The sequence below is a fragment of the Spinacia oleracea genome, chromosome 3 (genome assembly GCF_020520425.1).
Source record: "Spinacia oleracea cultivar Varoflay chromosome 3, BTI_SOV_V1, whole genome shotgun sequence".
NCBI classification, from domain to species: domain Eukaryota; kingdom Viridiplantae; phylum Streptophyta; class Magnoliopsida; order Caryophyllales; family Amaranthaceae; genus Spinacia; species Spinacia oleracea.
Genome location: NC_079489.1, coordinates 136,890,890 through 136,918,028, shown reverse-complemented (window position 1 = coordinate 136,918,028; position 27,139 = coordinate 136,890,890). Strand labels below are relative to the sequence as shown.

The 27,139-nt window shown below is 34.8% G+C and overlaps 1 protein-coding gene and 1 long non-coding RNA gene across 2 annotated transcripts; both read left to right on the top strand.

Moving 5' to 3' along the window:
* The first annotated feature begins 11,630 nt into the window (after positions 1 to 11,630).
* LOC110777059 (MLP-like protein 43) lies at positions 11,631 to 16,923 on the top strand. Its single transcript, XM_056839695.1, has 3 exons — positions 11,631 to 11,641; positions 14,092 to 14,252; positions 16,203 to 16,923. Exons 1-3 carry the CDS (start codon positions 11,631 to 11,633, stop codon positions 16,472 to 16,474), a joined length of 444 nt encoding a protein of 147 aa, XP_056695673.1. The 3' UTR covers positions 16,475 to 16,923.
* A 4,617-nt stretch (positions 16,924 to 21,540) lies between these two features.
* Positions 21,541 to 27,068, top strand: LOC130469428 (uncharacterized). The gene is made up of 4 exons (XR_008929962.1): positions 21,541 to 21,747; positions 24,102 to 24,170; positions 26,410 to 26,482; positions 26,703 to 27,068. It is a non-coding gene; the product is annotated as an uncharacterized lncRNA (long non-coding RNA).
* The last annotated feature ends 71 nt before the right edge of the window (positions 27,069 to 27,139 follow it).

Here is a 27,139-nt window from a genome sequence, read left to right as displayed (position 1 = left end):
CTGCTCGCAGCCCACTGCTCGCAGCCCACTGCTCGCAGCTGCGCGCGCTGCGCGCGCTGTGCGCGCTGCCACGGCCTGGCCTTGCGCTGGGCCTGGCGTGGCCTTGGCTGTTCGTGTGGCGCGCTTGGCTTGCTGGGCGATGGCATGGCTTCGTGCTGGGCCCTCGTCCGGCAGCCCTCGTCCGATGCTTATTCGTACGATACGCTTCCGATTAAATTCCCGATTCCGGAATATATTTCCGATACGAACAATATTTAATATTTTCGATTCCGGAATTAATTTCCGTTTCGAACAAATATTTAATATTTCCGTTTCCGGAATTATTTTCCGATTCCGATAATATTTCCGATTCTGACAATATTTCCGTTTCCGGCAATATTTCCGATTCCGGCAATATTTCCATTTCCGATAATATTTCCCGATACGTACCATGTTTCCGTTTCCGGCAACATCTACGACTTGGATAATATTTATATTTCCGATACGATCCATATTTCCGTTTACGGCAATATCATCGTTTCCGGAGTATTCATTTCTTGCCTGTGACGATCTCAGCTCCCACTGAGACCAAGATCCGTCGATTCCGAATATCCATAGTTGGAGTATTTAATGCCATTAAATACTTGATCCGTTTACGTACTATTTGTGTGACCCTACGGGTTCAGTCAAGAGTAAGCTGTGGATTAATATCATTAATTCCACTTGAACTGAAGCGGCCTCTAGCTAGGCATTCAGCTCACTTGATCTCACTGAATTATTAACTTGTTAATTAATACTGAACCGCATTTATTAGACTTAACATAGAATGCATACTTGGACCAAGGGCATTATTTCCTTCAACTAGACCATGACTTTTTAATTATTTAATTATTTAATTATTATTATTAAATAATAAATAATAAATAATAAATAATAAATGATAAATAAAAATAATTATTAATGTCCATAATGAAAACTTCAATTGAAAATAATAATAATAAAAATAATAACCATTCATACATGCTCTTAATATTTAAATTCAAGAAAATATGCATAATTAAAAATTATTAAGCATTTTATTCAAGTTATGTGTTCCGGCAGGTGTGAATAAAATGAATCCAAGACCCTTAAAATCATTAAAGAATTAAGCATTCTTTGGCTTGTCTTAATCCTAAAATATTTCAGGTAAGCAAATCCTTTGTTAATAGTCTAGAAACTACTTTTGGTTGATAGGTACGTTAAGAACTAATCAAGAAAATCTATCCCGTTTGCCACGACATAAAAGGACTCCTTACTTATATCGTTGAGTTCAACCAAAATCAACATGTACTCACAACTAATGTGTACCTTACCCCTTTGAGATAAAGAACTGACACCTCGTTTTGGCGAAAACTATCACTAAATTGATATAAAGGTAAAAAAGTACACCGTAAGTGTTATTTTGGAATGACACTTTTTAACTCAATTTTAAGTTTGGAACTTAAGGCTTTGCTATTTTGGTTAGATTTTAAGTGGACTAAAATCCTTAATCATGTAACATATTCAAGTCATATTCTTATGAATAATTCAAGATATATTTAAAAGCAATAAATATCTTAGCATGCATAAGAATTAAATGTGATCTAGTATGGACCAACTTCATCTTGAAGCTTCAACTTCAAACTCCATCTTGAAAATGGAATTGAACCTTCGTACTTGAACTATGGGAGGCGCCATTTTCACCAAATAGGAATTGGAAAATTGAAATAACTAATCTAATTATTACAACATATCAATAGTACGCGGACCATATTTAAATAAAACTTATCGTACTTTAGACCATATTTTACATTCAAATTAATGGTTCGCAAACTATATTTTCTATCCTATGTGGGTCATACTAGTCACTTTTCGCAACCTACAAAATAATATATATGCAATATATACTTTTCACTCATTCATTTATTAATGAATAACACACTTAACAAGTTAGCAGAAAAACGCATCACGCAATATTTGAAACAACTAATTAAGGCTCAAGAATTTACCAATTATTTAACCTTATTAGTTCTAATCAAGTTGTTAATCCTAAGGAAATAATGACATAATCAGGGATAAAATGGAGTTTTAACCAAACATGAATAAAAACTTCAACTCAAACCAAGAATTATATGCTTTACTAATTTTAAACGTAAATATTTGTTTTTCCAAGTCCAACCGGAAACCACAAATTTTAAATAAAATTTAAAGCTCATATAATACTTATTTTAAATCCCAATATTTAAATTTTAGTTTATTAAATCAATTAATTATTTGCCAAAAAAAAAATCAATTAATTATAATTTATTCAAGGTTTTAATTTTATTAAATAATTATTATAAAATTAATATAATAATTAAAATAATAAAATTAAATTCCGAGAAAAAGTTATAAGCACGAACGTAAAATAAATTAAGTACGTCGCTCAACAGAAAATCAAAACCGCATTAGGCACACAATGGCACGAGGCCATTATGCCTTACGCGTGCTGTGCTAGCAAGCATATGGGAGCGGCGCCCATACCTCGCTTGGGAAAAAGAATCATTGTGTGCCCATGGCCATAGCGCGAAGCCATACCATCGCACATAAGCACGCAAGCTGGCTTGATGCAATATCTCGCTGTGCAGGCAAGCATCGTAGAGAAATGCGCTGCATGGCTCGAGGCCATCTCTCGCTCCCTCTTCGCTAGCGTTCGTTGGGCGGAAAAGTAACGCGCAGAGCACATGCTAGCTCCCTTTCTCATCGTGTCGCTCGCCCATCTATCGCTTATGCATGATGCCTTCGCCTCGCACGACCACTCGCACAACCGTGGGCACTTATACGCCTTTGGCCCTTGCGGCCTCGTTCGTATATGCAAGCTTGTGAACGTTTTTATACAAATCGTAACTTTTATATTTTCAAAATTCATGACAAATAAAAAAACGTATAAATTTCATGAATTTTAGAAGAAAATCAAAAATTTATTTATCAATTAATTTCCGATTACAAGAATATATGGGCTTAAAAATTAGGGTTCATAAAATTTTAAAGTTACAACCTTTAACAATTTTAGGTGGTATTTTAATCATTAGATCCCAATGAAATTATCAATTAATTATGAAAAATCGAATCAAGATCCAATTTATTCGAAAACTCAACAAAGTAATCATAATTACAAATTAGGTAGCATAATTAACGAATTTAATTTTTTTAAAAGTTAATCATATGCAATAGGTCATTTATTAAGTCAAGAATTACACACAATATTCGCAAATGTTAAATTCAATATCATTAAAAATTATAATTTTGCGTTCGGAAAAAATAAAACCTCTAAAAAGTCATAGTTAGGCTTCTAAAAATTATCATTTAAATGTTGATTGTAGTAGGTAGGGATGGCAACAGGTATGATCTGGACCGGATCCTCTAGGATCCAGATCCATTTTTTAGGAAAGGATCCAGATCCTACCCGGATCCACAGGGTAATAAAATTGAGGATCCATATCAAGATCCGACGAATCCTACGGATCCAGGTCCAAAACGGATCCAAAACGGATCCTAATTCTTCAAACGACCCTAATTTTCGAGCAAATTAAAAAACCAAGCTGATTAAACAAGCAAAATAAATTTTGAGAAAATAAAAAACTAAGTTGATTAAACAACACACATAAAATAAATTTCGAGCCAAAAACAAAAAAGATCAATTAAACAAGCAAAAAAACCAAATTCGTTGTCGTGGATCGCTGGTTCCGATTGCCAAGTTCCGACAATGTTGTTAGGTTCAGAGAGAGAAACGAAAGAGAGGGTGAACGACGCTGGGGAAAAAATTGTTTTAAGGTTTCATTTTACCCCTTAATTTTATATTTTAACTTTTTTAAAAAAGCGGGTAAACGGATCTGAATCCGGGTAATAACTTAGGACCTGATCCAAATCCGTTTTTAAAATCGAGGATCTAGATCTTACCTAGATCCGTCGGGTCCAAAAAATGAGGATCCAGATCCGCTGAAAATGGATCTAGATCTACGGATTCGGGTTGGGTCCATTACCCGCCGCCATCCCTAGTAGTAGGTGCTAGCTTTCTTGTAGTTGTGTTGGAAATTTGTTGGTAGCCATCTTGAACATTAACTGTTGGAACTTAGAATTTTGAACTGCGTATCATGTATGATGGGAATTTGTAGATGCCTTGCATGACATAGCCTTATTGGGTTATGTAGGGGAATACAGTTAAACATAATAACATGTGCGGAAACAATCCCCAAAGCCAGGAAGCATGTATAAAGCACAGATTAAGCATACTTACGTTTGAAGCGTGTTTTCCACAGATCTGTCAACAAACACCAACTTAGAACTCCACTTGTCGTTCCTCTACTTGGTTCACCGACACGATCAGATCCGTCTTGATTATCGTAGCTTAGACAATCGATTAAGATAGTTTGCGTTTAGGAAGAACTCTCTTTGGAGGCACAAAGAGAATTAGGGTTCTCTGTGTCTCTAGGGTTTTGAGTATGTGAATTGTGTTGTTGGAAAAGCGGGTTAGAAGGTTATTAACATAACCTTACTAACCGGCCAAGCCACAAGGGGCAAGACCGGCCAGCAAGCCCGCGCAAACGTACAGGAGCACACGCAGCGTGCTGGGCCATGGACCGCGCTGTTGTTGCTGTGTCGTTGCCTTGGCCCGCGCGCACACACGCGCAGCTCGCTCGGCCATGGGCCAGCGCTGCCGTGTTGTGGCCTTGCTTGCGTGCTGAGCGCCCATTGGCCTTGAGTGCTTCGCGCACTCGGCTCGTGGGCTACTCCTCGTAGTCGCGACTTAATATCGTTCCGGATATTATTTAGAGTTTCGTATACGACGAATCACCGTCGTACGATACGATTTATTCGTTTCGCCTAGCTTACGAATATTCGCGATACGATATACGATTCCGACGCAAGGTCGTATCGTATAATACGTTTTCCAAAACTAATTTCCGAAAAGCTAATAAATGAATTTCCGATTCATTTAATCCGGTGACCTGTTACGTGTCATTGGTGTGACCTTGTAGGTTCAGTCAAGAGTAAGCTGTGAGCTTAATATTCATTAGAACTCACTGATCGGAAGCATTGCTCCAGCTAGCTGTTCCGATCACTTGATCTCACTAAATTAATTGTTCGCAATTAATCTGAACCTTGGTATTAGACTTAATGCACCTTGGGTGAAGGACATATTTCCTTCAGGTTAGAGGGTGCATAAATTTTGTATGCGGGGCACTGGGTGGTTGCTTTTTGAACATAGACCTTGAGGGATCTTGCAGGGAGATGGTAGGCTTGGATAGCCTAGGCATTGATGTAGACTTGAAACAACTGCTTAGGCACGGATAGCCTAGGCGTTGGTGTAGACTTTGAACACTTGTATGAGCAACCTTGGCTACGCTTGTATTGCCACTTGGGATGTTAGGTCTTGAAATTGAACGAGCTAGTATAAGATAGCCGCCCCCGAGATTGAATGTTAACTTTGTATTTTGAACATTTTAGTATGCCTCTTCGTCGTACCCGAAGAAAGATCGCCGAGAGCTCACCTAGTTGGGCTGCTGAAGAGGATGCCTGTGACGTGGAGGTAGGGGAGCTGGAGGAAGCGGAGGTCAGGGGTATGGTCCCACATAAGAAGACCATTTTCGACAACGTGGATCGATGGAGGCAAGAGGACTTGGTTTTCAACCTGATCCACCATTTGTCTCATCAGCCGTTCACAGGCATGGTATGTCTTTTTGTATTTTCCTTTGATCTGTCCTTGGGCCATGCTCAGTACTTGTACTAATTTCCTATTTTTGTTGTGGACCGAGGACGCGACCATCCGAGTTTTTTGGTCATGATGGTGAAGTGAATGTATCTTAATAATTGAGATCTCTTTCTACTTATAGGAGTGTGCCAGTTATTACGAAATCGCTGGAAAAAGATAGTGTGTCACTTATTCTGAAACGGCAAAAGAACTTGCACGCAATAGGTGTCCAATAAATTTATTGTACATCAAAGTATTTTTACCTAGTTTTTGGTAACTTTTAACATGTTTTGATCGGTGAACTTTTATATTATAATTTATTTTTATGGATAAACATTTTAAAGGGTTACCTAGTTACTTTTATACGGAGTATGTAAGTAGTGATTTTGAAGGATAAATTTTATTAAAGCGGAAATTTTTGTAACTAATAAAAATAGATAACTTTTACATTATACGGGATAAATTTTAAACAATTTTGCTTAATTTTTTACTCTAATAATATACAACATTTGTTATACATCATCTTTAAATAAGAACGTGTGTTTTCATTATTGTCGTTGTTCGGTCGTTTTTTCTTGCATTTATGACAGTAGCAAGAGTAAAATTAAGTCTTTCAGATTACAATCTGTACTACCTAAATTTGTTTTCCAAGTTCTATTGAAGTATTGTATCAACAAATGTTAAGATCGAGTATAATCCACATGTGGGTATTGGACTAGTTATTCCATATTGGAGAATAGAGAGAGGTTGACTGACATATACAATTGGTGGGGGTACTCCAATTAATTTTAAAATAAAACCCCCGTCAAAATTATATGTGGTCCGTCTTTTTTCATATACGGGCTCGTATATGGCCCGCTGAATTTATCAACAAAGGAGAACTCATGAGAGGGATCCGGCCATGCACGAGAAACTCATGAGAGGGATCCGGCCATGCATGAGAATCACAAGATGACAGGTTCCAAACTTCCAACTATATGGACTACGTAAAACATATTATCTGTGTATTTTTTTAAGTTTTACTCATTCTTCGTTTTACATCTATACGTTTTTATATATTAGTTAATTAAGATCGATTTAGATTTTATTCTATCGTGCACACAATGCATGATGCAGGAGATATGATGACGACGTTCCAATTAAACGATTCTCACAACGTAACGGCCAATTATTACATTATCTCTTAATTTCTATAAATAGGGCACTTCGATGAACAATATTTTCATCACCAAATTCTAATTTAATTATATTTCTAAAGTTATTTATTTAATTTGAAGTATGGGAGTTACAGGTAAGCTAGAAGTTGATGTTGAAATTTGATAGTTCAGTAGGAACACTTGACAAGAGGGGGGGTGAATTGTTTCTTGGGAACTTGAGTAAGTTTCTTGCGGAATTTAAACAATAAAGAGACTGAGAACAATGAGCGAAGAAAGATATAAAACGGAGGAACCTTCTTGACCCTAATCAAGAAGAACCTCACTACTCTTTTGTATTAATGCAATAACTCTATTACAAATACACTCTTTAACTCGAGTTCCTCTCGAACACGAGTTCCCCACAGCAATCCCCTTCGATTACTGTGCTACTCTTTCTCTCTCTGACTTAACTCTAAGTCGCTCCTTTTCTCTTTGACTTAACTCTAAGTCGCTGTTTCTCTCTTTGACTAAACTCTTAGTCGCTCTTTCTCTCTTTGACTTAACTCTAAGTCACTCAAGGATCACTCAATCCTTAAACCCAAAATACAATATGATAGATAGATTCTAGTACGTAATAAAGCTTATAATAATAAGGAACTCAAGGAACACTCTATTTTGCCAACTGATTCTTTTAAAACGTTTAAGCTCTTTAAGATAGATTTTGTAGAAATCAGTTGTGTTTTGAAAAGCCAAAACTCTTCTCCTTTTATAGGAGAGTTTTACTTAGGGTTGGGTACCCATGTTCTCCTCAACTACCCACTAACAGTTACTGCTCAGTAACATGGGCATAGTTGGAGAGAAACAAGGGAGACCAAATCAAAACACTAAATGTACGTTAAACAGAAATACGTGGGGAGAGTTTCAAGGAACATGGAAAATCTTTTACTTGAGAAACAAGGATAATAAATCAGAATCCTATGTTTCATTTATTAATTAAATTCATTTTATTTATTAAAAAGATTTTCCAAGTTAAAACTCTTTTATAATTACAGTTAACATATTTCATTTAAAACGTACCAAAATACTTAGGTTCCTTTCGTTCCAAATTACGTATAAACAATATTAAATACTTACATAAATCCTAAACATAAACTCATATGTTGTAGTCTTCATGTTGCACCTTTAGAAGCTTCACTCGAAAACTTCCCAATTTGTTCCTTCTCTGGAACATCGAGGATCCACATAATATATGAGGATCTCGCCTTAGGAACTCGCCTAAGGATCTCGCCTTGCTTAATGATTATTTCTTTCAATGTAGTGTCTGACATGGGTCAATTACTTGCTTATATTCCACGTTGCTTAGTTTATCCAACTCAGGATCTCCTTAACTTAGCATTATCCCTCTAAGGATCTCGGAACCTATTATGCAACATAACTTAACCAATTGTCAGGAGTTTGCTTTGTCATCATCAAAACTTTAGGGTCAACAATATTCCCCCTTTTTGGTGATGACAACAAAAGCAAACTTTCACTAAATGCAATAATAATCAATAAGCATAAATATAAAACAATAAATTAAATAAAGTATTTTTATAAAAATTAATCTAAATTTCCTAAATGAAATTAAGGAAAATTGAAATTAATTTTAATAAACGAAAATAAAATTAAAAACGAGAAATAAAATTTTATAAACTTACATCGAGAAGAGAGTAGTGAGACGGACTCAAGTGATCAATTTAAGTTAAGTTTGCATTCATTTCCCCCTGTTGGCATTAACAAAAAGTAGAAAAATACAGTACTAATATATACCGATTATAGCGCCCTCCGATCAACGGTTGGCAAACTAAGTTAGCCTCAAAGTTAAGTTCCAACGTACTAAATTCGAATATAAAACATAATAATTAACAAGCCAAGTTTTTAGAGATACGATCTTTTAGGAGTTCCACGGAAATAAAAGAATAAAAATCGTATGTTTTCCAACAGAGGGTTACATACCAAAAAGAATATGAAAAATAAAATAAAAAATTCCAAAAAAAATCAAAAGCATAATGTAACACAGCTAGGATCAGGGAGGATGGTTTTGGTATGTAGCAAGTGTAGGTTGGTCCTTTCACAACTTCATATCGATCCACATCTTTTCTCAATTTCTACTGCTTCCTTTAATTCTTCCACTTTCTCATCAATATTCTCATTATCAAAAGATGTATCAACAAACAACAGAGGACTGTTTACCTTAGGAACCACGTTGTTAACCCTTTCATATTTACTCTTTTTTTTTTTTTTTTTTTTTTTTTTTTTTTTGTATAACAACGCCATCCTTTTAATATAACACATAACCCATAAATCTTCAATATTAATTGCAAACCCTTGTCACCATATTTACATCATCAACCGAAGGAACACGGAATGAGGTAATTTCCCCCTTAGAACAATCCGTATTTTTTTTTTTTTTTTTTTTTTTTTGGTTTATGTAATAACCTCACCACCCAACGCGGGTCGGTGTTGGGCCTCCTTATCTCTCGGCGAACTGAACAGAAACACGGGGGGGTGTGGGTTTTTCTCTGACGGGTCGGGGCTTGGTTTGTGGTTGCGAACAGGGCAGGCGGGTCGCGAACGGGTCTGGGAATCGATGGTGGGCGCGAACGGGCAGGGCGAGGGTTTGCGTTCGCGAACTGGGTGGAGTGAGGGCTGGTGTTCGCGGACGGTTCGGTGTTTAGGGGAACAGGAACGGTGTTTGGTTTGTCGGAGTCGGACGACGGGTTAGTGTGGGTGGCCGGCGCCGAGGGTTGTTGTGGGGTGAGGAGGTGGTGGTTCGTGGCTTGGGAGAAGTACGAATGTGTGGTGGTTCGCGGCTGGGCTCGAGGCTAGCGGGTGGGCTCAGTCGATTGGCCGGGTCGAGTCCGGTCGCCGAACCGAGGTCGCCGGTGGTCGTGGTCTGTTGGGTCCGGCCGCCGGTGATGGTGGTGGTGGTGGTTTTCAGTTTGGGTGTTTTTCATGGCTAGGGTTTTAATTTGGGGATTTTTAATTTTTAGGGTTCCTTGTGTTTGGAAAGGATCATGTGTTTTGAATTGGTGAGATTTGAATTTGTAGTGGCCTTGGGTATGAGAGATCCATAGGTGTGATCCATCAGCTTTTAATTTTGGAAAAAATAAAATTTAATGGAATAAAAGAAATTGGATATATTTATAAAAGAAAATAAAAATAATTGGTGGAAAAATAAAATAAATAAAAGGGAAAAAAATTGTAAAAGAAAAAATATATATCCATGATCCTCATATTTTAGTGGAACTGTTTGAATCACGTATCTCATATTACTGACTAATTAAATACATATTTTAATTCTAAATTTTTAGTTGTTCCTTAACAATGGTAAACTTCAGTTATGCTTTACGCACATGTATTTATAATGGTATATAGTAGTTATGCATAAATCTATAAAAGTAATACCTTGTGAGGAACTTTCCTGCTTACTTATCTCAGCTTGATCATCCCGAGGTCCAATCTCATTTTCCCGTGCTTCTTTCTGCTTGTTTACTTTGCATGTTCCTTGCACAAATTTTCATTAGTTGTACCAAACAGTATATTATCAACGTAAAATTGTACAACTAGTGAGTCAGTTCCTTTTGATTTTAAGAATAAATTTTTGTCATACCTGCTTCGTTTAAAATCATTTTTCAGAAGGATTTTAGATAATATTTTGCACCACGATCTTGTAACTTGCTTTAACCCATGGAGAGCTTTGTCAGGCTTATAGATGTGATTTGAAAATTCATGATTTTTATAATGGGGAGGTTGTTCCACACATACGTCCTTTTTAAAAAATTCATTTATGGAGACACGTTTGACGTCCATGTGGTACAACTTAATTTCTGTAAGGGCTGCAAAAATAATTAAAGTTTTTATAGTTTCTAATCTAACAACAGGAACAAAAGTTTCTTCGAAATTAGTACCTTCCTGTTGATTGTAGCCTTTAACAACTAACCTTGCTCTGTTCCTGACCATTGTTCCACGTTTATCAAGCTTGATCCTGTACATCCATTTGAGTTCTATCCCCTTCTGGTTATTTGGCTTGATTATGGAGAGGAACGCATGGAAAGTACAGAAGTTCCTGAGTTCAGATCTTGTCACAATTCCTCTTTCAATGTCGCTGACGATCAGATCCATTGGAGAGGAACTCTGATGTTTCCATGGCTTAGGTTGAGATTGAGCCACAAGAATATTCAAACTTTCCTCAGTTACTTCTGTTTCTTGAGTTCCTTGAGATCCTCGAGTTCCTTGTTCCTGTTTAATAATAGGGTGATCCTCAGGAACAGGAACTTCTGGATCATGAACTCTAAGATCTTGTTCCTCTTGAGTAGGAACTCCCTGATTCACTTTGATTTCTTGAACTCCTGATTCAACTGTCTCTTTATGTTGTCTAGCTGGAGAAGTTTCCTCATTGTTATCTGTGAAGTGAATCAAACCATTTTCGAAATCCTTCTGTTCCTGAACTTCATTAGTTTCATCAAGCATAATATGTACATTTTCAACTCTTTTAAAAGAGTCTTTAAGAGAGGTGTTCCTGTCAGGCAACTGAAAGAACCTACCATGTACATCAGATTTAACATTATCGAGGTAGGTTGTGTGTTCTTTGCTAAGTTCCATTGCCTTGTCACTTTGAGCCTTTATTACGATAAGCTTTTTAAAAATGTCTAGAGTTTCTATCAATAATTCCACTAATTTATTTACAGACAGAGATTGAAGAGTTGAGGAACTTACTTCACGTGATGGATCTTGTGTTGATTCATCGATCTTTGCCATAAGACAAAGGTTTGTTGTTTCTTCTGGTTGATCCTCATCTTCTTCCGAGTCAGTGGCTTCTTCCCAAGCTTCGATCATTGCCTTCTTGAAGTTGGGCTTGGCAAAGGTGCATTTGTTGAATCTTTCCTTATATTGATCCTTTCCCTTTCCTTTCCCTTTTTCATTTTCCCACTGAGGGCAGTCTTTGATTTGATGGTCAGAATCACCGCACTTGAAACATCCTTGGTCAGACTTAAACCGCTTGGTTTTCTCATTGAGTTCCTTCCTCTTAGATTTCCAGGTTTAGAGTTCCTGTAAAATCTTTTCATTCTTCTAACCAACGTAGCAACCTCATCTTCATCAGGTTCTGAGTCCTCTTGTTCCTCAGCCTTGAGAGCAAGGCCTCGGTTCTCAGGAACAGCTGCTCCTAGATGTAATTCATGAGTCATCAAGGATCCCGCCAATTGTTCAATGTTGAATTTGGTGAAGTCCTTTGTTTCAAACAATGCAGTGACCTTGGTTCTCCATCTATCATCCTGTGGCATGCTCCTTAGGATCTTCCTAACCTGTTCATCAGAGGGAATATTTCTTCCAAGAGAAACTAGTTCATTAGTGATATTAGTGAAACGAGTAAACATTTCCTGTATTGTTTCTCTTGGTTGCATTTCAAAACGTTCATACTTAGACATTAATAAATCAATTTTTGAACGTTTGACCTCATTAGTTCCTTCATGAGTTATTTGAAGGAGATCCCAGATTTGCTTTGCGCTCTTGCACCCTATAACTCTGTTATGTTCATGAGGTCCAAGGCCGCAATGCAAGATTTTCACAGCCATTGCGTTGATTTCAAATTTCTCAAAATCTTCCTTAGTAAAATCAGACATGGGTTTAGGAACTACCTCATTTTGAGCATTGATCATTGTTACCTCGAAATCACCGACTTCTATGACTCGCCAGACTTGATAGTTCTCTGCCTTGATGTAGATCTCCATCCTGTTCTTCCAGTAGGTGTAGAATTTTCCGTTGAACATTGGAGGTCTTTGAGTGGAATAACCTTCCTCTAGTTTCTCGTAAGCGTTCATACTTTCCAGGAACTTTTTCTCAACAGGGTTTCCTGTATTTTTGTGAGATCCTGCTCTGATACCAACTGATAGTTCAGTAGGAACACTTGACAAGAGGGGGGGTGAATTGTTTCTTGGGAACTTGAGTAAGTTTCTTGCGGAATTTAAACAATAAAGAGACTGAGAACAATGAGCGAAGAAAGATATAAAACGGAGGAACCTTCTTGACCCTAATCAAGAAGAACCTCACTACTCTTTTGTATTAATGCAATAACTCTATTACAAATACACTCTTTAACTCGAGTTCCTCTCGAACACGAGTTCCCCACAGCAATCCCCTTCGATTACTGTGCTACTCTTTCTCTCTCTGACTTAACTCTAAGTCGCTCCTTTTCTCTTTGACTTAACTCTAAGTCGCTGTTTCTCTCTTTGACTAAACTCTTAGTCGCTCTTTCTCTCTTTGACTTAACTCTAAGTCACTCAAGGATCACTCAATCCTTAAACCCAAAATACAATATGATAGATAGATTCTAGTACGTAATAAAGCTTATAATAATAAGGAACTCAAGGAACACTCTATTTTGCCAACTGATTCTTTTAAAACGTTTAAGCTCTTTAAGATAGATTTTGTAGAAATCAGTTGTGTTTTGAAAAGCCAAAACTCTTCTCCTTTTATAGGAGAGTTTTACTTAGGGTTGGGTACCCATGTTCTCCTCAACTACCCACTAACAGTTACTGCTCAGTAACATGGGCATAGTTGGAGAGAAACAAGGGAGACCAAATCAAAATACTAAATGTACGTTAAACAGAAATACGTGGGGAGAGTTTCAAGGAACATGGAAAATCTTTTACTTGAGAAACAAGGATAATAAATCAGAATCCTATGTTTCATTTATTAATTAAATTCATTTTATTTATTAAAAAGATTTTCCAAGTTAAAACTCTTTTATAATTACAGTTAACATATTTCATTTAAAACGTACCAAAATACTTAGGTTCCTTTCGTTCCAAATTACGTATAAACAATATTAAATACTTACATAAATCCTAAACATAAACTCATATGTTGTAGTCTTCATGTTGCACCTTTAGAAGCTTCACTCGAAAACTTCCCAATTTGTTCCTTCTCTGGAACATCGAGGATCCACATAATATATGAGGATCTCGCCTTAGGAACTCGCCTAAGGATCTCGCCTTGCTTAATGATTATTTCTTTCAATGTAGTGTCTGACATGGGTCAATTACTTGCTTATATTCCACGTTGCTTAGTTTATCCAACTCAGGATCTCCTTAACTTAGCATTATCCCTCTAAGGATCTCGGAACCTATTATGCAACATAACTTAACCAATTGTCAGGAGTTTGCTTTGTCATCATCAAAACTTTAGGGTCAACAAAATTAAGTCACAAGGAGATATTTTTCATGAACTCTTTGGGCAGAAGCCACACCATGTTGCTAATATCACCCCGGATAAAATCCATGCGTGTGACGTTCACGAGGGTCATTTTGGAAAGCCCGGCTCTATCATTTGTTGGGATTATACTTTTGGTAATTATTTCCCTAACACAATCCTCAATTAGCTAGATACTTTGTGTTTGTTATTATGTTGCAATATATTGTTATGTTGTTAAAATTATTCACTACAGAGAATTGTACCATTAACGACGGGAAATTATGTTGCGAACCCGTTATAAAAGGCGGCGTCATTGATGAAAAATTTCGTCGTTAGCATGTCGTAAAAGTCATTTATGACGGTTGTTCCTGTCTTTATTTAGTTGTTAGCCCTGTACAAAAAGGTTTTTGCAACGAGATTTTTGACCTGTCATTGTTGGGTTGTCATTAATGATCCAAATTCTAGTAGTGTTTTATTTATTTTATTTAGTAATTGCTTGCATTGTCAATTGAAAATATTCGACCACGTCCCTAAAAGCACACACAACCTTACATTTGACTTGGGTTAAATAATAATTGACAGAATAAATTGACTACAATGTTAACAGTGTCAAGGATTAAACATTTACCCACTTGACTTGGGTCGGATTCCTAACCCCAAGTCAAGGTTGTTTTGTGGGACAATACCGCACATTTGTCTCATGAATTTGCATTTTGGGCCCGTTACTTGAGGTTGTTTTTTCGGATATCAGATATGTGTGGCAACACACATATCAGCTAAAAGACAAATAGCTAAAAGACAAAAAAGGAAGTACCATTTATGTTAAAAAAGTACCATTCTGTAAAAAAAAGTACCATTCAGTTTAAAAAAGTACCATTTTTGTTTAAAAAAGTACCATTTAATTTCTTTTTTATCATTTTTCTTATTTTGTCTTTTACTATGATATGTATTTGCCCACACATATCTGATATCCGAAAATACTTCCTCCCGTTACTTTGCCCATTGCAGTTCTTTTGCTTTTTTCTTTATTTTTTATTTTTTGGATAGTTGTATTTTATTTATTTTATCAGATATTTGTGGGGTTTTTTTTTTTTTGGATATTTGTATTTAATTTACATTTGTGTTTTAACTAGTACTCGGTTATGTATTAAATTTCACATTATTGTATCTTTTAGAATATTATGTTTCTATATATGCATGTATAAGGTTATTTGTTACATTTTTATTTAATATATATGTTAATTTAATTTCAAAATTGTTAGTTTGTTAAAATTAATCATTGTATTGGGATGATTAATTTGAGTGGGATATATGTAAAAGTAAAAAGTAGGTAAGATAAATTAGCAACACTGAGTCAAGATTGTAGAAGAAAATGAAGAGATTTAAGCAAGAGGTATGTCAAGTTAGTGTAATTTGAGGTAGAAGAAGAAGAAGTACGAGAAAGAAATTATTTGTCAATTTCGGAGATCAATGATGCACATGGTCTAAACGGTAGTTATATTACTTATATATACGTACTTATTGTAGTTATATAGAGTTGGCCCGGTAAAAGAGAAAGTGTGTCGTGAGTTGACGAGGTGTAGGCGCTATTTAATTCATCTGGTTTTAGTTGAGCTGGAATTATTGATTTCAAAAGGTCTTGCGCGCACAAGGTGTACAATAAATTTATTGTACACCAAGATAACTTTTATGCAGTTTTTTGTAACTTTAACCTATTTTTCTGTAACTTTTGTATTATAAAATTAAAAAGTTGATAGACAAACATTTTAAAGGGTTAAACGATTAATTTATACATTATTAGTGATTTTGAAGAAATAATTTTTATTCAAATGAAAAAATTTATCATTAAAAAATAGATAACTTTTACATATATAAATGTAACTTTTAAGCATTTTGAGTCAACTTTTACTACGGTGTACAATATTTATTGTACACCCATTATAAATAAGAATTTGTGATTTGCTTACTGCTGAAAACAACTTGTTTTTACTCTCTCGTTAATGTTTTTATTGTTTGAAATTACTGGATTTTACTAACTAAAAATTGATTTAATTATTAGAACTGATTCATACTTCTTAAAACTAAATATTATCCATGGATCGCAGAAGGGAAGAAATGTGTAGTAAAGGAGTTAGTTGAAGAAATAGATGAAGAGAAACAATATATGAAATTCAAAGTCATTGAAGGAGATCTCCTTGAAGAGTTCAAGAGCTTGAACATTATTCTTCATGTTATTCCTAATGGTGAAACAACAATTGTGAAGTGGATTGCTGAGTTTGAGAGGTTTGCTGTTGATGGGCCCTATCCAACCAAGATCATGGACTTTGCTATTGGTATCACCAAGGATGTCGAGGCTCATCATCTAAATGAACAATAATATACTTCGTATATGTACTATTTTTGTTCTTCCTGTTTTAATTTTATTTTTCCGAAAAGAAAAAGTCAAAATAGAAAGAACAAAATTAAAGAGATTGATGGAATATTAATTTGTCATTGACATAAGTGCATGTTGTAATTGTGTGCTCGTATTTTGTATCTTATTGTGTGCCATTGGTATCACCAAGGATATCGAGGCTCATCATCTAAATGAACAATAATATTACTTCGTATATGTACTCTTTTTGTTCTTCCTGTTTTGATTTTATTTTTCCGAAAAGAAAAAGTCAAAATAGAAAGAACAAAATTATATAGACTGATGGAGTATTAATTTGTCATTGAAATAAGTGGATGTTGTAATTGTGTGCTCGTATTTTGTACTCCGTATCTTATTGTATGAGAAATAGTGATTTGTTATTGTGAAATGTTGTTTATGTTAGAACATCGAAGGATTTGGACTTTTGGAAATAAGAAGATTTGATATTTCTTTTAAGATTGTAAAATATCAATTTCTTAATACTTAATATGGACAACTTATAAACATACAATCGTGTAACACGATACAAATATTGAAACCTTTTATCAAATTGGCTACTTTTGACAAATTCATTTATAAAATACGGCTAATTTATATTTTAATTTCCAAACTAACTAAAATTTACTTAATTACTGAAATGAATATTGACTTTGAACCAAATACATATATAATATTGAACCTATATTTTTTTTTGGGTTTACATATTAGTTATTTACAAATAATCCTACACAAGCAATAAGAGGCATGTTGCCTTTGTTGGTGTTTTGTTCTTTTGAGGCTCGAGGGGTCCTTTCTAGAAGGTTTTCTCATCCTCAAGTACATTGTTTGGTGTTTGTTTGTGTTTGTGCAGAAGTGTGGACATGCATATGCTGGTGGAGAGCGTAAAGAATGTAGGGCTATTTAATCTAGGATAATTTGTTTTTTACCACCTAAAAAAATTAAAAAATTGTTTTTTACCACCTAAAAAACAAAAACTTGTATTTTACCATCTAAAAAAAATTTAAAAATTATTTTTTACCACCTGAAATATGGAAAAATAGATTAAAATGTTATGTAGGGGGTCACAATAACGGTAATACTTCTAATATGTTCTATTCTTCCACAATTTCATGTATTTAACTCAATTTTCTTCCCCCGTTTCCTTATTTTCCATTAATTTACATAATTTTTCACCACCATTGATTCACAAAATTGACAAAATTTAATGGAAGTAAAGAGCAAAGGGTGAAAGAGTTAAAGAAAATCACACAAGGAATGTATAAAATTGGAAGGAAATTGAATTAGGTAGCCATACATAAAGGTTTCATCTATTTTTTGGTTTTTTAGGTGGTAAAAAACAAGTTTTAATTATTTTTTAGGTGGTAAAATACAAGTTTTAATTTTTTAGGTGGTAAAAAACAATTTTTTGATTTTTGTAGGTGGTAAAAAACAATTTGTCCTTTAATCTATATATTGATTGAGTACTGTTTAGAAGACATGCATGAAATTCCATATATAGGATTTTCAATGACAGATAATATTCTGTACTTATCAATCTTGAGAACTCCATAAAATCAAGTATTGTACAATTGAATAAAAGAGAATATAAAATATGCCTTTTCTTGTTTGCTTCTAAGTATCATATCAAAACATGGAAATCGGGAACTCCCTAATCACTAACTCCAAGTAAACAATTGAATGTAATTAAACATCAAAACTAACTTTATACAAAGAGAAAAAAATACATACTTTTCAATTTTCCAACGTAATAGTTTAGGAATGCCGACGTACTACTCCCCGTCAATTGAGTTGGAAATCGTTGAAGTAGCAATGTTGGTCGACTTCTCGTTCAAGATATAGCACGATAGGTACTAAAAAAAACCCGGCTGGTTCACTATTATTTAAAATAAAATAAAAAACCAAATTTAACCGGTTTATTGATTTTTGCTTAAATAGTCAGAATTTTAACTAGTTTGGAAATTAAAATTTAAAATTAGAGTAAATAAATTTGTCCAAGTATCCATTTTGGTAAACAAACCAAATATTGAGATATATACAAAAGAAAAGACAATTACTTGTACTCCTAAATCAATCAACTATTGTACAAGAATATATCTATAACATCAATATATACGCATACTAGATATCGATCATGCTCTAATTATTTATTTTTCAAACACGTACGAGGCTTAAGGCTTGGAGCTAATAATCTATCTATTTAATCTATAACCTTTTAAAAGCAAGGAGTATGATTTCACTATTCATTCAATAGTGTATTGCCTAAAAGACCCTTAAGTTTCTTATCATTTATCATTTGTGCCCTCCTCTAAATCTCGTGTTCACTCGGTGCCTCCCTTCTCCCTCCTCCCTACTTCCCTTCTTCTTTTCCTTTCACATGTGGTTCTGGATGGTTTTTCAGCAAACCGTAGCTCTTTACGCCCTCATTTCGTCTCTCCTCTCTTCTCCCTCCTTCTTTCTCTATCCATTTTTCTTCTCTGCTACATCTATCTCACTCCACAATAATTGAACATGGCGGTTGATATCCTTGATTGTGGCTAGGGTTTTCTCGTTCTTCTTCTTTCAAGGTTAACAGGAAGTAGACGAAGATAATGGACAAGGTAGTTTTCTTCTTTTCTCAATTTCTGAATTTTATAGGTCTAGGTATTTAAAATTCGATTCTTTTAGGGGTTTTAGTGTTTCAGATTCTAATTTCTCTTAATTTCTGCATTTTCTAAGTCTTGGTATTTAAAATTCGATTTTGTAGGGGTTTTAGGTGTTTCAGATTTCTATCTTTCTGAATTTTCTAGGTCTAGGTAATTTTAGGGGTTTTTGGTGTTCAGATTCTTATCATTTCTTAGTTTCTGAAATTTGTAAGAGTATGCATAAATAACTATCTTAGCCTCTGGATTTCTTATGAGAGTGTTAGGATTCTACTCTTTTCATAATTGCTTGATTTATGAATTTGTTCGATAGATTACCAGCCAAAGGAAGGAGATATGCCGAAACTGAGCTTGAAAAGCACTAAGATACTCTGGGCTGAGATGGCTCGAGCTGAGGTGACATTCTACTATTTTTTTCATCTACTATTCATTGTGACTATGGTTGGCAAACTATTGGTGTGTAAATGTGGATTATGTATTGCCAAATTCTATTTGGTTTCAGGCAGCTAAGAAACTCCGGGCTTATATAGTGAAGGATTTGCTTAAGATCCCAACAGGCGTAACATAAAATTTGACAAGAAGTTGCATTCCATTTTTCGTGTAGATACCATCAACAGGTTCCGGATGAATAAATCTCTCTATAAGCATGTATGGTCGCTTAGTCAGAAGAAGGTAATACTGATCTCCTGTTTTATGTTTTATGATCATCTTTCACGAGATATTGCCATTTCAAGTTCTGATTAACAACTGAATTATCTGTGTATGGCAAATGACTCTGATCCTAGGACAGGGGCTCTGATGCTCTATGATGGAAAACTTTTTGAGAAATTATAGATTATGCAAAATGGTCATAGTAACATTGTGGTAACATTTATTATCTTATAAAAAACTCTTCTGCTAGATTTCTATGGATGTTTTTCTTTGATCATCAATTTTCGTTCCTCCTTAACACACTGTTTCCTTTCCCATTGCTTGATAATGTGAGTTTATTTCATATACCAGGTCTTGGAAGATAAGCCTGATCAATCAAAATGGACGCTGAAATATATAGCATTTGGCCGTGACATTGAGTTCTCTTTGCTTGCTCGAAATCTGCAGGTACCATCATTCTTTGGTTTTTCTATATTTTATCATTATCTGTTCACTTGAAAGTTGTCTCCTGGATATGGTTTAATTTGTACTATTTCTGGCGTCACTGCAGCCCATCCCAAACCAGAAAATTCATTGGAGATCTCTAGAAGATCTTCCAATCAGGTGAGAATTATATGCAGCAGCAATGCTGAAGCTTGTACTTTCACTGCTTCGTCTATGTGTAGTTCTTTGGAATTCTTCATTACACTTTTGCCCATGTTTGCAATCCTCATTATAATCTTGTTGTACATGAAATTCTGTGGGCTCTAAAGGACCAGAAGTTATATAGTCAATTGACTTAATATCACTGTTGCTTTGCTTCGCCTTTTTTTCCATCTGAATTAAATGGGCATTGAAGCTGTGGTATTCACATCGGCATACTGCTAATGGTGCTCTAGACTTCTAAATTTTATCCTATAGGAGTATCAATTGGTTGTTGATGAAAAATATTCTTCCTTTGCAGTGGTGCTGTTCGATTTTACCCAAGAGGTACTTCATCATGTCTTGTAGAAGTAAGGACCCTCTCCCTGATGTGTCCAGTTTAATTTGTAATTGACCCTGCTTTGTTAAAACTTGATTTTTTTATTTTTATTTTTTATGATTCATTTGTCTCCAGTCCACTGCCTCCTTAGAAAATCCCTAACTAAAATATGTCTTAAAAAGCTTGGGTCCTGTGGTTCATAAATCTATATACATATGAACTGAATGATCAGTTTGTTTCAACAGATGAGCTGTTGTTGCTATTTTGGAGCTCTTTGATTAGTTTAAATAAGGTTAACAGGAAGTAGACGAAGATAATCGACAAGGCACTTTTCTTCTTTTCGATCTCAATTTCTGAAATTTCTAGGTCTAGGTATTTAAAATCCTATTCTTTTAGGGGTTTTGCCGTTTTGGTTTTTCAGATTCTTATTTTCTTCCAATTTCTGCATTTTCTAAGTCTTGGTATTTAAAATTTAATCTTTCAGGGGTTTTAGGTGTTTCAGATTTCTGTCATCTCTCAATTTCTGAATTTTCTAGGTCTAGGTAATTTTAGGGGTTTTTGGTGTTTAGATTCTACCCTCCAAAACCAGATTAATTGCAGGGCTACTGGCCACTTTAAACAGGTTAATTAAATTTGTTGTAAGCTGGGTTCATAAGTTTATCAATAATGTGTATTCTGCTGTTTTTACTTCTCATATGCATAATAACAGGTTGCTCCTTTTCACTCTTATGCATCAGCTTCTAAAGAATATTAGGGTGTAGAATTTTCAGAATTTGGCATTAGTGTAGCCTTTGCGTTTGTTATTATGATGTTGGGAGATCTTCTTTAATTTGTATGAACTGATGGAATGATTATGGAATTACAGAATGTGGCCTGATGGTCAGACTGCTGTTACTGCAGATTGGAAGCGCAGTGCTCACTTTTGAGCATACTTTACTGGTATCCCTTATGACCTTTTATGTGTCTCTCAACTGTCAAATTTGAAAGTACCAATTTCTTATTTACTCTGGTTATTATTAGTTCATTTCATATTATGTTAGGTTACTACGACTTTCTCTATATTCATCTGTTTTGACACTCCTGTTAGGCATCATTCAATTATAAAGAAAATTTTAATTGCTTTCTGATTTTCAAAATCAGTAATATGACAAGCATGAAAAGCGAATTTTTAAGCGGTTTTGGTTGTATCTATCAAATTTTGAATTTCCGTAGGTCTTGGTGTGAAGCATAGTGGTTGTGATTTGTGTGTGAACCAGAATATATTTCCCAGTTTTCTTTGTTGTTATGTAATTACAATTTATGTCTCAATGTTTTTTACTCGGGCTTGGTACAGTTACTATTCTTTTTGTTGTGAAATTTATAATTTTTTGATCATACTGTTGAATAAAATCTTCAATAGTTTATTGCGATCAATTTAGTTTTTAGGGGTCTGATTAGTTGGGTTTTTTTTGCTACTTCCCAAACAAGATTGAGGGGTTTAATCCAATTTACTTTGTAGTTCGAATTAATTATAGGCTGGAACTTTGTCTAAAATTTCAATTTTAGACAGAAATTGAATTGTCTGTTTTGCTTAATTTCTAGCAGCAGTGTGTCTTGATTTACACTGAGTTTGCCAATTTTGTAAAATTTCAATGGTCAGAATCGGATTTTAGTCAGGATCGTTGTGGGATCGTGAAGGATCATTTAGGATCGCGATCTTACATCCGATTCTAACGATCCTACTTCCAATACTACAACCAACATTCAACGCTAAAAAAAATATGAGTAAAACACTTGAATTAAACCAATAATTCTTCAGATTAACATCTTACCCATCTTTTGAATGATAATTCGACTTAAAACCCTTAATTGATTGTACAAAATTTCTTCACTTTGTACCCAAAATAAAAACCCCAATTTGGCATGAAACCCTAACTTTCGAGTTAAACAAAATTGAAAATTTCCATATACACGTTCTGGAACAGAGGTAGGCAGAGAGTAGTGCTTGGTATCTTCTTCCGGAAATATCATCTCTGGTGTCGCTCGCCGGTCATCAGATCTTCTTTTGGTTGGCTCGTTTCTCATTACTGGTTAATTGGTTTGAGCAGGTTTAGCAAGTTCGTAATAATGCTTTCTTTCCTTGAAATAGGTAATACTTTGTTTTTATTTTTGTTTTGGGAACTGAAAACACTAAAATGAGTATACGGAGTATATTCTTTTGCAACTAAGTAATTATCTTTATCAATCTATTGTACAAACCTAAACACTGGTAAGATATTTTTTACCTTTATTATTATAAATAATCTTACCTTTATTTTTAATTTGTTTGTTATTTTAAGAAAACACATTTATTTTATATTGCATTGGTTATACAATAACCACATTTTTAAATTAATGTCACATAACCATTAATAAATTATTAAAAATATTTTTTGGACACGTGAAATTTCAAAATGTATAGGTAAATTGTTAATAAGGGCCATATCATATTATTTAAGAAGGAAAGAACAATTAATACGGGGTACTAATCTTTGTAAAATTGTTTTTATATGGCAAAATTTTGTATTTAATTATTTTTATTCGTGAAATAAGTGTATTTCGTCATGCTATATTATTTTTATTACCCTTTTTGGCGATCCTACGATCCGATCCTACCCCCCCCCCCTCACCGATCCCAAGTGGGATCCCGATCCTAACAACCTTGGTTGGACCGATGTCCCGAGAAATAGTAGTATATAAATCTAGATTTTCTGGTTGGGTCATGATTGAATGTGCCATGAATTGAGGATTTTTTTGCGAAGCAGGCACATATTGGGATATTGATATTAGGAGTTTGGCCTTTCTACTGAAAGATCCTCTTTCCGCGCCTAGGTTTTTCATGTGAAAGAACGAGGAGAATGGTAACAGGATAAGGGTGGTGAATTTTAATCAGATGTTAATCAGTCTAACGATCATGTTAATCAGATGTTTTGGAAAGGGAAAGAACAGCAATAGATTAATAATCAAACCAACTGCGAAGACGAGAAGTAGATAACAGCTTAGCAAAACAATTAGTTTTGACCGTTAGACTCCAAGCTGAAAATATGCACAATGTTGAGTGGGTTTTTCAGTTTTGATGGGATAGGGAAATGTTGCACATTGGCAGTGCTTAAGTTTTGCTTCTTCATTCTTAAAGAATTGATTCTATCACACTGAACTTTTGGGGGAAAGCATTTATCAATAAGCACTATAGTGTTATGACTAGCTGATATAGTTAACTCCTCAAAGAAACATTAGATCAATATTTTTTTATATATATTTATTAGTAGATGATACATATTGTTTGCTTGTTAATGCATCTATGTTGTCTTTTTTTTTGTAGGTTATCTTGGTTTAGGGGCTAACTATGGCGCAGAGATGGACTTCTTGACGTTGTGGTATAAACAATCTGGTATTATCTGGTTCTGAAAATATGCAGTTTAGGAATCTCTTTGTATAAATTGCGTAAAAAAAAAATTGATACCTTTTTTTGGGGATTAACCGTGTTATTGTGCCTGTACAGTTTATTACTCACCTAATATGCATTCAGATTTTAAAGGCTTCATTGTTAGTGTATGTTGTTACTAGGCATGGTCGGATATGGATGTTGAGATTGAAATCGGGATGGGATAGAACTAAACTTCTTATGCAAGTAGAAACGTACAGTACGTAGTATGCTTGCCACTAACTTGTTTCCTTTTTATTTGGGGAAAGGGAATAATGTAGATGATAATATTCATAGAAGTCAGCTAAAATTGACGATCTTAATTAGTACGAAAAAGGTGGTGTGCGTAGTTCGATCTGGAATCTTGTTTGTCGCTGGTAAAGTAGTATAAGGTTTGCATCATGCTCTTGACTTTTAGGAACAATAACTTATTTGCAGTCGTGTTGGTGCAGAAAGGATTGTAATTATGAGAATTGATCTCGATATGGGGTTATGGCCTGGTATTTGATATAGTTTTTCATTATGAGGGTAGTAAGGGAAATTTTCTTACCTAGAAATTAAAGAAAGAAGTTATCCACATTGTGTTGTATTTACGCCTTTACATGGTAAACTTCTCGAGACAAAGGAACTTTTCTAGGGCTATTTTTTAAAATAATAAGAAAAATACAATGGTTCAGTAGTAGTGTATGAGGATGAACATTGGGACAAGAAAGCCATTAGTTAGAAAAGGGGGTTGAGGTTTTCAGGAAAAAACGTCTTTGATAATAATTTGTAGCCTGGAGTATAATGCACGTAGAAGGCAAGATAATTATAATGCACGTAGAAGGCAAGATAATTTGTTGCCAGAGTACACGTCTGCAATCAGTATGCCACCCATGTACAGTACTTGATGTTTTGTCTAAAAACAATATAGGTCATTTATTACTTAACAATCATGGAAATTGTAGTGTCCACTACGAAGGAATTTCCATTGATTTAGGTATTAATCCTCTGTGATGCGTTTGAAGGATGCAAGTAGGTGTGCCTGGAAAGTCATATTAGTTACTTTATTGGAGAAGAGTTAGTCTGGTTTAAGATCCATATAAATGAAGTTAACCTATATCATACTTCGTATGTGTTAATCGTACTTTAATCGTATATGATTTTTAGGAAAGATGTCTGGAAATGTATCAAATTATTAACAAAATGTGATGGTCTGATACTAATTGAACTAAGTGGCTGCTAGGTAGTAAGATAAAGGGAGTTGATGTTTTGGGTGGAGAAATAAACTAAGAGGCTTTAATCGTATAGTTTTTTGTGGGAAAGATGTCTGGAAATGTATCAAATGATTAACAAAATGTGATGGTCTGAGACTAATTGAATTAAGTAGCTGTTAGGTTGTATGATAAAGGACATGGATTTTTTGGGTAGAGAAATATCATATTTTCGTTCAAGCCTTTAGTTGAATACTGAGATAGCAAAATTTCAAGGTGGGGAAGAGGTGAAGATAATTGGGCTCTCTCTCTCCCACATCTTATTAAGGTTAGGCTTGATGGTTGATAGGATTTTGTGCAGTTACCATGTTTGAGTAAACCTCATTATCTGAAATTCCTGCACTAGGTCATTTTTATAACTTGGAAGATATGGGAAATAGAAGCACCAACACTAGCAACAACGAGGGATAAATATTTAACAACATTCTTACCCTCCCTTTAATCTCTTGGCATGTATTCTATGGAAAGTTAAAAGGATGGTGGAGGGGGAGAGTTAGTTAAGAATGATCATGTCTTGAAAAGTTGACCTCCCTTTGTAGTTGTTACAAACTCTTTTATTGTCCTAGCTGCCTGAATGGATTAGCCTTTTATTGTCGCTTCAGTCTCTGTCTATCACAAATTGTGGTACCATGACTTAATTTCCAAAATCAATGGGAAACCTCATATCACTTCAGATACTTAAGATGTATTTATGGTCATGGGCTTCATCTATATCTAGAACAGAAGTTCAATGAACCAAATGCGGAGGATTGACACAAGATTAAACACGTCTCATATTGATTGTAGTTAATTAATAGGTGAGCTCCAATTCTTAGATCTCGTTTTGATTATTCCTCTCTGCCTAAGTTCCTCTCTACTTTAAAACACTCTGTCATAGTATTTCTAGCTTGTATTTCTCTAACTGCATGAGCTGATATTTATCATGTGTAACTTTCTTTATGTTTTTCTCCCAGGAGAGTACAAATGCTTGAGGAGTCCTATGCCGATGTTTTCTAATGCAACATTTTGTGATCCCTTTATCTTAGGGTAGGTCTAGAGGTCATAACCATCATGGTTTCTCATATGGTTATTTGATATCCTGCTGATTATTTTATGCCAGCATTGTTTTTTTTATTTCACATAAAGCTTGATTGTGAGTTCCCAACCTTCAGATTAGAGTCCGAGTGATTCTTATGTTCGATTTTGAAATAATACTAGGCTATGTTTTTTATTGAACGTATGTCTATATGTGTTTGTACGTATGCAGGGGACTAAGGACATGTAGGCTATGCTTGTGTTTGCGCATGTGAAATTGTGAATGATGATGAAACATCGCAGCTGTTCATGTTTGAACACTAAATACGGAGTAAGAATGAAGACGCTGCTGGAAAAGACTAAACATGTTAAAGGGTCAGAATTTGAGTGTCGCAACATGATAACATACACAATCTATTTCAATTCATTATTTACAAAAGAAATGTTATACATGTAACATGTAAGAACTATGTTGTAGAAATCTGTAAGAAATAAATCTGTAAGAAATATATTTCTTCCTTCAAATACAAAGTTTTATTTGATTAACCATAATTGAGATAATTCAATAAAAATAATTGCACAATTAATTTTTTTCTACCTTGGGGGACGGCGCGCTTCGGCCAACAACTAGAATACTAAAAGAGAGAAAATCAATATGGTGATAAAAAA